Source organism: Trachurus trachurus, assembly GCF_905171665.1.
Source record: "Trachurus trachurus genome assembly, chromosome: 18".
NCBI lineage: Eukaryota > Metazoa > Chordata > Actinopteri > Carangiformes > Carangidae > Trachurus > Trachurus trachurus.
In genome coordinates, this window is record NC_139909.1 from 26,537,410 (window position 1) to 26,549,893 (window position 12,484).

At 45.2% G+C, this 12,484-nt stretch overlaps 1 protein-coding gene across 11 annotated transcripts in view; it reads right to left on the reverse strand.

The window, feature by feature from the left end:
* Positions 1-12,484, reverse strand: part of LOC311001409 (nuclear factor 1 B-type-like) — a 72,766-nt gene that overhangs the window by 5,480 nt on the left and 54,802 nt on the right. For 4 of the 11 annotated variants that reach the window (XM_083992485.1, XM_083992489.1, XM_083992483.1 and 1 more), the window contains 5 exons: positions 12,037-12,168; positions 11,654-11,838; positions 9,067-9,205; positions 8,246-8,328; positions 3,758-3,846 (listed from right to left, as the gene is read on the reverse strand). In XM_083992485.1, coding sequence (XP_083848611.1) covers positions 3,758-3,846; positions 8,246-8,328; positions 9,067-9,205; positions 11,654-11,838; positions 12,037-12,168 — 628 coding nt within the window. Of the gene's footprint in view, positions 1-3,757; positions 3,847-8,245; positions 8,329-9,066; positions 9,206-11,653; positions 11,839-12,036; positions 12,172-12,484 lie in introns of all 11 variants that reach the window. The other 7 variants (XM_083992482.1, XM_083992488.1, XM_083992486.1 and 4 more) reach the window with 3 other exon arrangements.

Below are 12,484 nucleotides of genomic sequence, written 5' to 3' on the forward strand. Positions count from 1 at the left end.
ATTAGTCACATGCCATTAACTTGTTTGTGCAGCATGAAATAAAAATTAGATTCTTTCTTTCAATTATCCTAAACACTGAACACTAATGACCAGCATCACTGATCTGCTGACAGTCATCAAGGTTCAAGGTCTTATTTTTGTTTTGTTCAGACAAAGGAGGGTAAACAAAAAGAAAAACAGCAGCAGTAGCTCATTAATCTAAGCTGAGACGATTCCACTTGATTCCCAGTGAAGGACATCATGTGAGCGGGCCGTGACGCAGGCCCTCCTCTCTGCATTGATGGTGGTATAGAAAGAGCACGAGGGGGAGAGTGAGTGGTGGTGGTGGTGGTGGTGGTGGAGGAGGGTGGGTTGTGGGGGGGAAAAGTGGTGGTTGTGGTGGTGGGGGTGGAGGGGAGGGGGGGTCTCTACACAAAGCTGTCCCATCCCTATTCATCTCACGCTAATGGCAAAACAACACAGTGATTGTTCCTGGGGAGCAACGGTGCTAACTGAAAACGCGAGCGGGAACAAACAGCATGTTGTTCCCGAGGGGTGCTGCGCTACGTAGATGTCAGATAATTAGCCCCCCCCCCCCCCTCCTCTCCCTGGCTACCCCCCCCTCCTCCTCCTCATCCTCCTCCTCCTCCTCCCCTCCCCACAGGCCCCCAGCATGCACTCATCTAAACACCCTGCCACCTCTCACATCACCCCCGCTAAGTATGAGAATACCTGTGTCGTGCACTTGCTACCCCCCGATTTCAGCCATTTACAAAACTTTTTTTTTTTTTTGCGCCGTACTTATCGTGCAAGGGGAAAAGAGGGAAGAGAGGGAAGAGAGGGATGAGCGTGGGACACGGCGAGGGTGAGGGTGAGGGTGAATGTGGGACCCGAAATGCTGAGGGAGCATGAAGGAGGAGAGGAGGAGAGGAGGAGAGGAGGAGAGGAGGAGAGGAGGAGAGGAGGAGAGGACCAGAGGTGGAGCGCAGACTCGGCTCTTTGTGAAGCTTCGCGATTAGACAACAATGTCTGCTCCTGTGAAAAGCAACTCATCAACCAGTCTGAATTTTATACAAATCACCAGTCACTGCTCTTTTACCTAAAAACAATGGAAGTGCAAATTCAATTCACCTCGTGGCCTAAAAGCGCCAGACGCTTTGAGAAGGAGTGAATGAAAGGAGAGGCGGAGAGGAGAAGATGTGCTCCAAATAAAAACAAACATCATTCAAGTTTCACATTTCAGTGTGCGAAGAGTTAAAAACAAGCCCAAGGCTAAGCCTCTCTATCCGTCCTCATGCTATCCTCTCTCTCTCTCTCTCTCTCCCTCTCCTGCTTTCTTCCCTCCCTCCTTCTCTCTTTCACCCTGCCAAAAATCATCGGACAGGAAACGGGGGATTAAGTTTTTCCTACCTTGCTGAACAAAGAGCGCACAGAGCGGCCAAGGCGCTGCAGCTTTCTCTTTTCCCCCCGTTTCACTTTCTTTCTCTCCCGCTCCCTCCCTCCTTCCTTCCATCGGCCCCGTGTTTGTCTTTCCTTATGAAACTTCTCTCAGGTAATGGCTTACATTAGGGAGGGGGACCACACAGCTACAAAAGCCGACTTGAGGGCCTTTGTGCGCACTAAACCAGCAGATCGGTTTTAATCTTGTTAAAATCGATGGATGTCAGAACGTATCTGCATCCTATAACCTTAAAGCTGCGCTCGGCTGGAGTTTTATGTAAGGAATACTTCTCTGATCAGGCTAAATCACTAAATGTATGTGTGTGTGTGTGTGTGTGTGTGTTCAGGACTGAAACCTTCCCATCCCTGCTGAATAAGACTTGCAGATTAGTTTGACTTAAAACACAGACTCTATCTGAGTGAGGGCCCCGCTCTAGGAAAGCCAGACCCACCAGAGATCCAGCTTCAGTATTTATATTATTCATATTTCAGGTAAACATGCACAGGGCCTTGTTGGAAATGCACGTCTTGATGCCGTATTACAGGAATTCTGGGTATTGTTGTTCCAACTCTGTCAAACACTTTCCAACTGTTACGATTTGAAGCTGTCAAAACGCTACAGTGGCTTCCTCTCTGTCCAAGTGTTTTGCTTTAATGCTTCTGCAGCTCTCATAACTCTGACCTCCCGTCACTGTATTTCCTTAGGTAACCTTCAAGATGGCCTCCCCCTTACCCTGTCCAGCTCCCAAACCTCACTAATTCTACTCCCTGCAAGCACAGCCCGGGCATACAGCGTGCTTCGTTTAAGGATTAGCTCCCTAAATTAGATTATCTAATGGCATCTTAATGGATTGCTGACCCATTTCCTGCACAATGGCAACATGCGAGTCTGGCAGCGTTTTAATTTGGGGCTAGTACTGAAGAGGCATAGTGGAGCGCTCCGTTTTAAAGGGCAAGCAAAGATAAAAGAGAAATCCGACTGATTTCATCTGTATGTTGAGCGGGTTTTGTGTGTATAATCCATCAAAGAGGAAAAAATATAATACAATTACCATCCCATCCTTGTAACAAAATAAACTAAATCATTTGGGGTCAATTTTATCTGCACTCATTACTGTAGGCTCACATGGAGAGAAGTGCAGGAGTTAGCTGCTGCTGCTGTGTAGTGGAATAAGAGACTTGGAGCTGCTGCAGGGGACATTTTTCTCTGCTACCTCCACTGGCCTATTAGGAGGCCTGTTGAAGGGGCTTCTGCTGTGTGCATGTGTGTTTGTAAAAAAAAAAAAAAAAGTCTGTAACTTCAGCGAGCGCAAAATGAGCTGTACACACACACACGCACACACACACACTTCCAGGGAAAAGGGGAAAAGGGAGACGTAACAGGAAAAGGCTTAGCTCAGCTTGCTCCACGGTGAAATGGTTCAGGTTTTTCCCCCCTGAGAGGGCGGGGGGTACAGTATGGAGGCAGGGGGGAGATGAAGGGAGGGAGGGAGGGAAGGGGGGGCTTTCTGTAACTTTAAGTTAAGGAGAATAAAGCATGACTTCAGCACAAAATCAAACAAAGCCGAGCCTGTTCAAACGGTGGACAGTAAACGGCTTTTCCTCTGACCTGACGTGACTTTGATTCAACACGATTTGACTTCATTTGTTCTAATTACCTCCGGTGAACTTTGTGTTTTGAAGTGAGAATATTGTGTTTTTTTTTCTTTTGTTGCATGTGAATCCACGAGGACAGCTGCGTTTGAAAAGCAGAGCACTGAAAATCAACAGTTTTTTTTTTTTTTTTTTTTTTTTTTACATTTGCAGCTCTCAAGATAAGAAACTGTGTTTCTACTTTCTGAAAACAAGGCTTTAGTTGAGTTAAGTTTAGTTTATGGTGGATTTAAAAATAACACGACAAAAAGATCAATCCAAAATCATAGCTCAACTAAATCTAATGATCTTGTAAGGGTGCAGCAACTTTTTTAAAGACTCCAAATTACTGAGAGAAGTGGGAAAAAAAGAGATGATGTATCAGAAAGGAGGGAAAGTAAAGCACAAGAGACACAATGGGATGTGTGTTACTTCTATCAAAGAAAGGCATGACTACTTTTTAAGAGTCCAAAAGGTGAACTTGTCCAACAAACTACCCCACTACAGGAACAAGAGTCATTTACGTCTATATCTGTGTCAATATAGGAATTTCTGACATGTGAAACGTAGACAATCAAATCAAATCAAACATTTTACTTGGCATTATCAATTTATGGAGTGTGTGTATGTTTGCGTGTGTGTGCGTGTGTGTAGTGTAGTGTGAGAGAGACAGAGAGACGGCATGATGAAAGAATGAAAAGGTTACCTTTGCCAAGTAATCCCCAAAGTGTCGTCAGTGGCACTGGGGCCATAATGCCTGCCGTTTTGAGTCACGCTCCAGTCACACTTCCTCAGCTGTCAATTGAAACCTAGCAGTCAGATCACTGGGCCAAGACAACTTCCACTTCAGATTACACTACAACTCAACACTGTATACACACATGCATGCAGAAGAGCCTAGAGCAAAAGCAGCAAAGATTAAAAAAAAATAAAAAATAAAATAAAAGACTCCAGAAGTGAGTCCTAGCTGTTACTGACAATATGAAAATAGAGAATGGAATCAGTAAATTATCAGTTAAATCAAAGCTGTGGCTAAAACAGGCACAAAGGAAAAGAAAAAAAACAACAACATGCAATCACAGTTAATGGTTAACAGCTAACCTGGAAGTAAGAAGTAGTTAGTTAGAAAATGTGAGTGGCGTCATATTTGTAGTTTCATCTGTGAGTGGTTACAGCGTGTGGAGCTGGTTAGCCAGTGAAGCCATGCAGTCCACTGGATGCATGCAGCCTGCAGCCTGTCCAATCACGGCTCACTCTGAGTGCACTTTCAGATTCAGGACCGACTACGCATGCCCTGCAGCATGCAGACTTTTTTTCATTAGCTAACTGTTTTTATTGATTAGGGGGGGGGGGGTCAAAATTACAATGAAGTTAAATAGCATACACACGCACGCACGCACACACACACACACATACACACACATATACACACACATGCACGTGCACAACCCCTTTCCCCAGCTCTAAACACATGCCAACCTTACATACAGATTACAAATTACTGCAACAAAAAAGCCACACACAAACGGTGTCTCCTTTGCATGCATTATGCGAGCGCACGTGTCGGCAATCCAGCTGAGAGCTATCTCTGCCAATACCAACCTAACCTTGCCCTGTGGTCAACACATTCATTTAGTAATGCATCAGGATAAAACTGCACTGTTAGCACTCTGCGTGCAGTGGCAGACGTTTTGCTGAGGCTCTTAAGAGGGATTTAATCAGATATACGCATACGCTGAATATTCAAAGCCATTTGTAGCGGTCAAGAAATGTGTTCTTTTTTTTTTTTTTTTTGCTCCGAGCACCTGGATGAACACATCAAGAGATGATGATGGTTTTCCTACTTAAGCCGTATTTAAATTCAGTGATGTGTTTTTGTTATGCTCCTTGAATTTCTCTGGAACAAATGTGAAGTGGTGGCGGGAAAGGAAACATTTTTCGGAGGAACCGCTACAGCAAATGAACGTGGAAGGCTTCGCAGTGATGTAATAACCTCCCATTATGTTACCATTTAATATATTAGTTCTAATTGATGAATTGCTCTGAGTAGCTGCTGTAGAAAATTGAATAAGAAGCAATGCATCTCAGCTCCTTCCAGTTGCGTTTTTCTCTGTATTTATGGAAGGTTGGGAGACTAAACCCCCCCCCCCCCCCACCCCCCCCGATGCCACTCCCGCACTCTCCAGCCTGACAAAAGCTTGGAGAGAATGTGCGGGTTGGGCCAGACGCTCTGTGCCACCGCTCCTCGAGGGGCTCGCCATCTGTCCGCTGGCACCGGCACATCAGAGTGGCACTGGCAGCGGGGAAAAGAGGGGGACGGAGCCGGGGAACGTTAGCAAACAGATGCGGGCAGATTGTGGATTAGGATCCTTCCTTAGATAATACCAAATGACATCTGATCATGGATCTTTCCCAGTGGAATGCTAGATGGTGGCATTCCCTCGAGGGGTTAACCAAGGCGAGAGATGAATGGAGGGTTTTCACACATTCGCTGCCTGGGAATCGTAGAGCAGGTGTGGGAGCGTGTGGTGGTGTTGTTTTGTTTTGTGTTTTTCATTTCTGAAGCCTAGTGTGTGTGTGTGTGTGTGTGTCCAAGGACTTCTATTCTAGTGGTGCCACAGCTTAAAATAGGCTCTGCTCTGAAGAGGCTGGTTTTAAACTTTATTATAAGTTATCAGGTGACTATTAAGCTATTTTACAGTAATGAAACAATATAGTTATTATAATTACCGTTCATAGTTTGGATTTAACGCAGTAAAAACAGTCTGACTGAGGGTCTAATGGACACACTCTGTTATTAAAACAATAAATCCCGCGTTTGAGTTTTCCAAAAAACTTAATAGCTTTCTCAATCTTCTGTTTTTCCTCTGAAATCAAAGGTGGCTCTGACAGCAGCAGAGGCAGATGCAGAGCAAGTCATGGCCTTATCCATCACACAGACAGACAGACAAAGACCAGTACCTCCGTGGTCCGGGCCCCAACGCTAACCACATTTTAAAAGCCTCTGCATCAGAGAATCTGCTCTCCACGCATGTGCGCGACATCTTTCCCTTCCCCTGCCCGGCCGGGCGACAAACGGCTGCAACTAAACAACTAGAAGTGTCTGTGGATCCCCACATAATAAACATCCCATCGCCAGATGAGGACAATGACAGAGTATTCAGTGAAAGTGTTTAGTCCTGAGGGACTTGGCTCAGTGTCGGTCCCGCTCGGCGAGGCCAGATCCCAGGCCGTTAAATCATACCACAGAAAACAAAAACAACCGTGACAAGCAGAAGTATGATGAATCAATGTAGAGACTGTTTAGAGTTCCTTAAGCTGACAAGAACATTTATTCATCTGGATATAGCATGTAATAACCTTCTGGAGAGGTGTCACTGTTGTGCTTACAAATCTTTCATTTTTTATTCCACATTTAACGCCGCTGTCTGTTTGATAAAAGTCTCTCCAAACTGAGTCCAAAGATATCTGTTCTAAAATAATTTATGTTTTGTCGTGCAACGGGATCAGAAAAATATGTCTTAGGGTAATTCAATTTTGGGTAATTACAATTTAGCAAATAAAAATAACAGTAAATTGTTTTTATTATATTATCATACTGTGTTTCTTCTTCTGAGGATATTTATATATCTGGCTGATTTACACTTCAAAATCTGGAACAAAGAGTCCTTATAGCCTCTGGGGGCCGAGCTTTGGACAAAATTCAGCGGGTCATGCAGCTCCGCTCAGACTGCTGCTGCCTTGTGTAGCCACTTTGTGCCCCACTGAAAGAAGTAGCAGGGCTACTAGAAAATGTGGAAGACAAACTGTGCAACATCAGCCAAGTGAATCCTCCCTCTCCTCCTCCTTCTCCTCCTGAGTGGAATAAAAGCATCCCACGACTGCTGACAAACATTTACTTTTTTTTTTCACCAAGAGGGGGAAAAATGAAAGGCAGAGAGAGAGAAAAGGAAAGACAGAAAGAGGAGTGAGGAAACAGAGGCCAGCTTTGTCATTTTTACTAAACATAAAAAAAAAAAAGCGAGCCGAGGAGAAACCCAACGATCATTATGTAGCCGCGTGCAGATGCATTCAATTAGCTGTGGTTGGAAAAGCCTTGGCCTCAGACCAGCGCTTTCAATAAGACGGGGTGGGGGAGAGCACTCTCTCCCGTCCGACAACACCGCAACACTCCCAACCTCGCAGGCGCACACAAACACACCCACACACACACACACACACTACACACAGACACACACAGGGTCACCACATCTGTCCTAAGACCACTGCTGGAGCAACCGCCTGACGCCAATGCTAAATATTCGGCTTGTGTGGCGTAAATGAGGGAGTGCACTGATTACATGTGGTATTTGTGTGTGTGTGTGTGTGTGTGTGTGTGTGTGTGTGCACCCGTGTGTGAGTGTTTCTAAAGTAATGTGCAAGGGAAATACAGTTGAGCACATTACACTCTCAAAGACACCCACATGTCCCATCCATCTTCTGAGTAGTGGCCACACAATGACAGTGGGTTTCCTGACACCTTCATTTCTCCCTCAAACTGACCTCAGGTCAACAGACGCCTCGCTTTGCTCTGGACTGTGGGATTTAACCTCACACACACACTCACAGTAATATCTTACATTTATATCAAGGCTAAAAACTCCAGAGAAAGTGTTGTTTTCAGTTCCATCGTTTATCTTTATCTTATATATTACTGGCATTTGGTTAATTCTACACTGCTCACAAAGAACAGATGAGAATCTATATATATTCATATTTATAGCGCGAGGAGATTAAAAGTAAAAACTAAATCAGAGGTGTTAGTAAAACTAAAACTTTAACAGCAGCGTCAAGAGAACAGCATGAGCAGCACGATTTGATTATCGGTAAGACTCGCTATCTATAGCTGTGTTAAGCCTCAGTCCTTTTGAGGTCTGAAAAAAAAAACTTGATATGTTGGTAATTCTTCATGCCAACAGTGAGTGCAATGCTTGACCTCAGCGTAGCGGAGCTCAGATCTGATCTAAAAGCGCTCATGTCTAACATGACAGTTTAATGCTTCCTACAAATCAAATTCAGAGTGTGACTGGCTGTTGCAAAGGGCAGGGGCTTCACATCTGATGTGTGGGGAGATGGGAGGGTGACACACACGAAAAAAAAAAAGAAAGGATAAGAGGAGCAAGTGAGCTGAGGGCTGGATGGGGGGAGGTCTCACCTGTTGCTGGTGGAGGAAGGTAGGATCTCTTGGGCTCAGGCCTACAAAACGATTAGCCGTCGGGGTGCCAGGGGCTGAGTAGCCTGGGTAACACACCATCACAAAAACAAAAAGTCACGCTTGATTTACAATTAGCATTTCAGGAATTTACATGCAGCTGTTGTTCTTATCCACACCGACTTAAATTGACTACAGATATAAAGTCATTTATCAACAGCACAAACAATCTCAAGAGCGATACATGGAGTCCCACAAGGTGCCATACTGGGCCCACTCACATTTTTCAGCCATTCGGAAACTGCTGTACATACAATGACTTTTTTTTTTATGTATGATTTAAAAACATTTTTCATTTTTGTGTCATATTGTAAATTAGAGTAACTTGACTATAGCTGAAACTCTTGACCTTCAGTGGCCTTACAGCAGTGATGCAGATGTGCACTCAAAGTGCTGATGGGTAGGGTTACAGAGTACGCTGAAGACCACCCAACTACACCCATCACTGGTGAAAACATAAGTGCAACAGGCTTGACACTTTCGCACAGTGAGGGCACTGAAATACTGCTTTTTAGCTCCGTATTAAATTACTCTTTAAACATGACTTTCCTTGCTATCATTGCATGTTCAGAAGCCCAGAGCCCTGACATGAAACACTGAGCTGTCATGGAAGTTGGACACAGAAAAATGTGCAGAGGGAACAACTCAAAAAAACATGAAACTGTTAAATTGTTGTAGCGCTGAAGGGTGCTTGGTGTTTTTCAGATTTGGGAGTGGCGGCGATTGGAAGTGGGTGTTGGCAGAGCGCAGCGAGCAGGACTCACCTTCTGTGGATGTGGTGATGGGCTTGGTGTCGGGCATGGAGAGCGAGACGGGTCGCACAGCGCTGTGGTGTGGGGAGGGAGCCAGGACCGGGGTGAAGTGGCCTGGAACCTTTCCTACCACCTGACCACTGCTGTTAGGCTGCAGGTGGGAGCGACACACAGAGAATTTAATTTCAGACAATAATTCATCCTGCCCAGATTTAATGGATGTTGATGACAAACACGTGTGGAGTGGTTTACTTTCATTCCTGGAGTTTATCAGCTTTTGTTTTGGTTTGTTTGGTAAGATGAGAACAATGGCTGTAGAGCAGGGGGCTGTTAGTGAAAACACAATCCAAACTATCTGCCGGAAAATATGTAAATGTTAATTTTAATGGTCCTCCTTGACAAATATTGATATCTGCCTGGAATCTACGCTTGGAAAAAAATAACATAAGAGGACGGGGGGGATCATTTAAGGTACAATCTTTGCTTTCCTGAAGGTCGCGTTTGTCTTGTCTCCAACAAACCTCTAACCTCAAGAGAGGACAGACAAACTGTGTCCAGTGACTCAGGTTTACAAGCTCTTGTAAATGTGTAAACGTGCAGTTGAGCAGATCTCAATAAACCGATACGAGCACGTAACAAACGACACTTTTTTTAAATGGTTAGCGCTAAACAAATTGAATGTCCAATCACACCCTAACGTCCCCCCTGTCCGATCCCACCCATCATCCACCCCCCCCGCCCCCTTTAACTGCTCTGTTTGCCCTCAAAAGCCCACTCACTCTTACACTTAATGCTCCGCCTGAAGAAAAGATTTTAGTACTTGCAGTCGCTGTGTTGTCACAGTTATTACTAAAAACTCTGGGGGGCAGGAGCAACAATAGATCCTCAGTCACTGACGATGGATTTCCTACATGATTTTAAACAATGATTTTAATGGCACTCATAAATGAAATTTAAGAGGACGCGGGTGTGAAAAGACAGAGAGAGCTGCGGAGTGACCCGGTACAATGGTGTGAATGTGTGAGTATAGAGAGTGCGGCGGAGAGACTATATATATGGGGGAAGAAATAAAGGAAGCTAGTGGGAGCTACTCTTTCAGACGGCTGGAGACTGTCTGGGGCGTTCATTCCAGGGCCGCCCCAAGTTCAAAACTCAAACAGGCCTTTTTGGAAAAGAATTGTGTCCACAGGGTTCCCTCCGATGTGAATAGAATGTTTAATTAGAGTGTAATATAATCTGCGTTAAAGCAAGCATAAAAACATTCTGGCACTCGTCCATGGGATTATAAGCGCTGTGTTATTTGCTGAGCCCCCACCCTGTCCCTCCACCATCCCTCTTCCCCCAGCTGGTCTTCTAGCTACTCTCTCTTCCCGACCGGACCCCAGCTCGTAAGCCCACCGCCACGGCTCCCCCCTCCCTCCCCCCTCCCTCCCCGCCGCCTCTCTCCTTTCTCCAGCACCCCAGCAGAGGGCCAGTTAATTCTGCACAAGAGCCGGGCCCCGGCAACGGCAAATATTTACAACCTTTATCATTCCCCGCGGTTTTTCTCTAGAGTAACAGCCCCCCCCCCCTCCCTCCTCCTCCTCCTCCTCCTCTCCCTCCCTCCCTCCCCCCCTCTAACCCGCTCCCTGCTCTGGAGATGGAGCCGTCTACGAGGCCTTTGTTTACAGTGAGAACAGCGGGGATATAAAACTCACATAAATATCACACGGCTCTCTCATCTATAGAGACGCCTGCTTTCTCTCTCCAACACACTGGCCGCTCTGTGTACCCACAACCTAGAAAAGCCTCTATACGCTTTTTTGATTTACTTCGCCGTCTCGATACAGTTTTGTATGTCACATGTAACTGCAGTTGTAATAGTTTGCTCGACTATTTTATGGAGTCGTGCAGTCAACACAAATACAAGGCCGGGCTCGTAGTGTAACCTTTAACATGAGCTTGCAGAAAATATATGTTTCTGTGTCACGTGAAGTGAAGAAGAAGTTCAGTCTTTGAAATGTGTGTGTGAGTGATGATTTAACTTTATATAAATTGCTCCAATAAATTCACTCTTGACAGTGACTACTGGAATTACAAATACATCGACTGACCAATATTATCTGTCCACATAAAGGGCAGTGCAGTGCCGTGCAGTGCTTAAACAAGGGGTGTGAACATTTAAGGGGCCTCTGAAGGGCCCAAAGTGTCTAATATCTGGTTTGTAATACTTTTCTTTTTTTTTGAATAGGTGGCACTGTCTAAATGTAGTTTTATTATCACTGAACAACTGGAATGTCATTGAAATTCACTTCTTAAATAAAGAGAATGAGCAGGTTTAAGACAAAGTAATAAAAAAACAGGCACAACAGGATGATGTGGCTCTACTTGCGAATGCACCGACGAGGCAGTAATGAAATAATGGTGAATGCATGCTATAATTTATCTTATCTTTAATCTTCTGAGGTCAGATAGGAGCTGAGCCGAACAAGATAACAGAGAACAACCCGAGGCCATGAAAGTCGTGCCAAACCAGCCTCAGACTTCTGGCCTACAAACCAACCAGCTTCTTCAAAGACAGAAAGAGAGAGGAACAAAAAAAAAAAAGAATGAGACCGACCTGGCTGCTCTGTGGGCTGGACGGGTCGTATGACGGCACGTAGCTCTTGAGGGGATCAGCAGGGTTGAGGTGGGGCGGGTAGCGGATGGTGGTGTGCGAGAAGTAGGGCGACGGCGCCGGGGGCAAGATAGCCGAGGCCGAGAACTGCAGGGGCGAGTGTGGAGGGGGGCTCCTCGTCGATATAACTGCAAAACAGAGACGCACAGAAGAGTTGAGAGGACAGATACAGACTGAGCAAGTGAGAGAGGAGCTCAGATAAAGCCATCATCATCGATCTACGGGGGCTAAATTAAGTATCGACATGGATTTTCCAACTGTGTTCATGCGGAGGGAGTCGATTAGAGCTCGGGATCCTGCAACATGGTGGTTAAGGTTCAACTCACCACTGTGTCCTACACCAGTTAGGCCTGGGTGGTGAGGCTGAGGGAAAGTGCTGAGTCGTGGTGAGGAGTCCTGCGGAGAGGTGGGGCTGAACAGCGGCTTCTCTGGCTTCTTCATGGTGGGAGAGGACATGTCTGCTAGTAGAGACACACACACATACATATTGATGAATATCGCACAGTCACAAAGTCAAAATCTGCCTAAATAAATATTCAGAATGCACAAGTCTTTGATTTTTTTTTTTCAGGCAGGTACGGCAAGATGGGAGAATTTGACCCAACTTCCTGCATCAACAGATTCATACAGGGAAGTGAAATAAAATGACATAACTTGTGCAAAAAACAAGCAAACCCAAAAACAAATGTTGCAAGGTTGCTTTTTTTTTCTTTTAATGGTTTGTTGCTGAAAATGAATCATAGCGTTTCCCCGTAGCTTCTGCTGGTGCTTCCA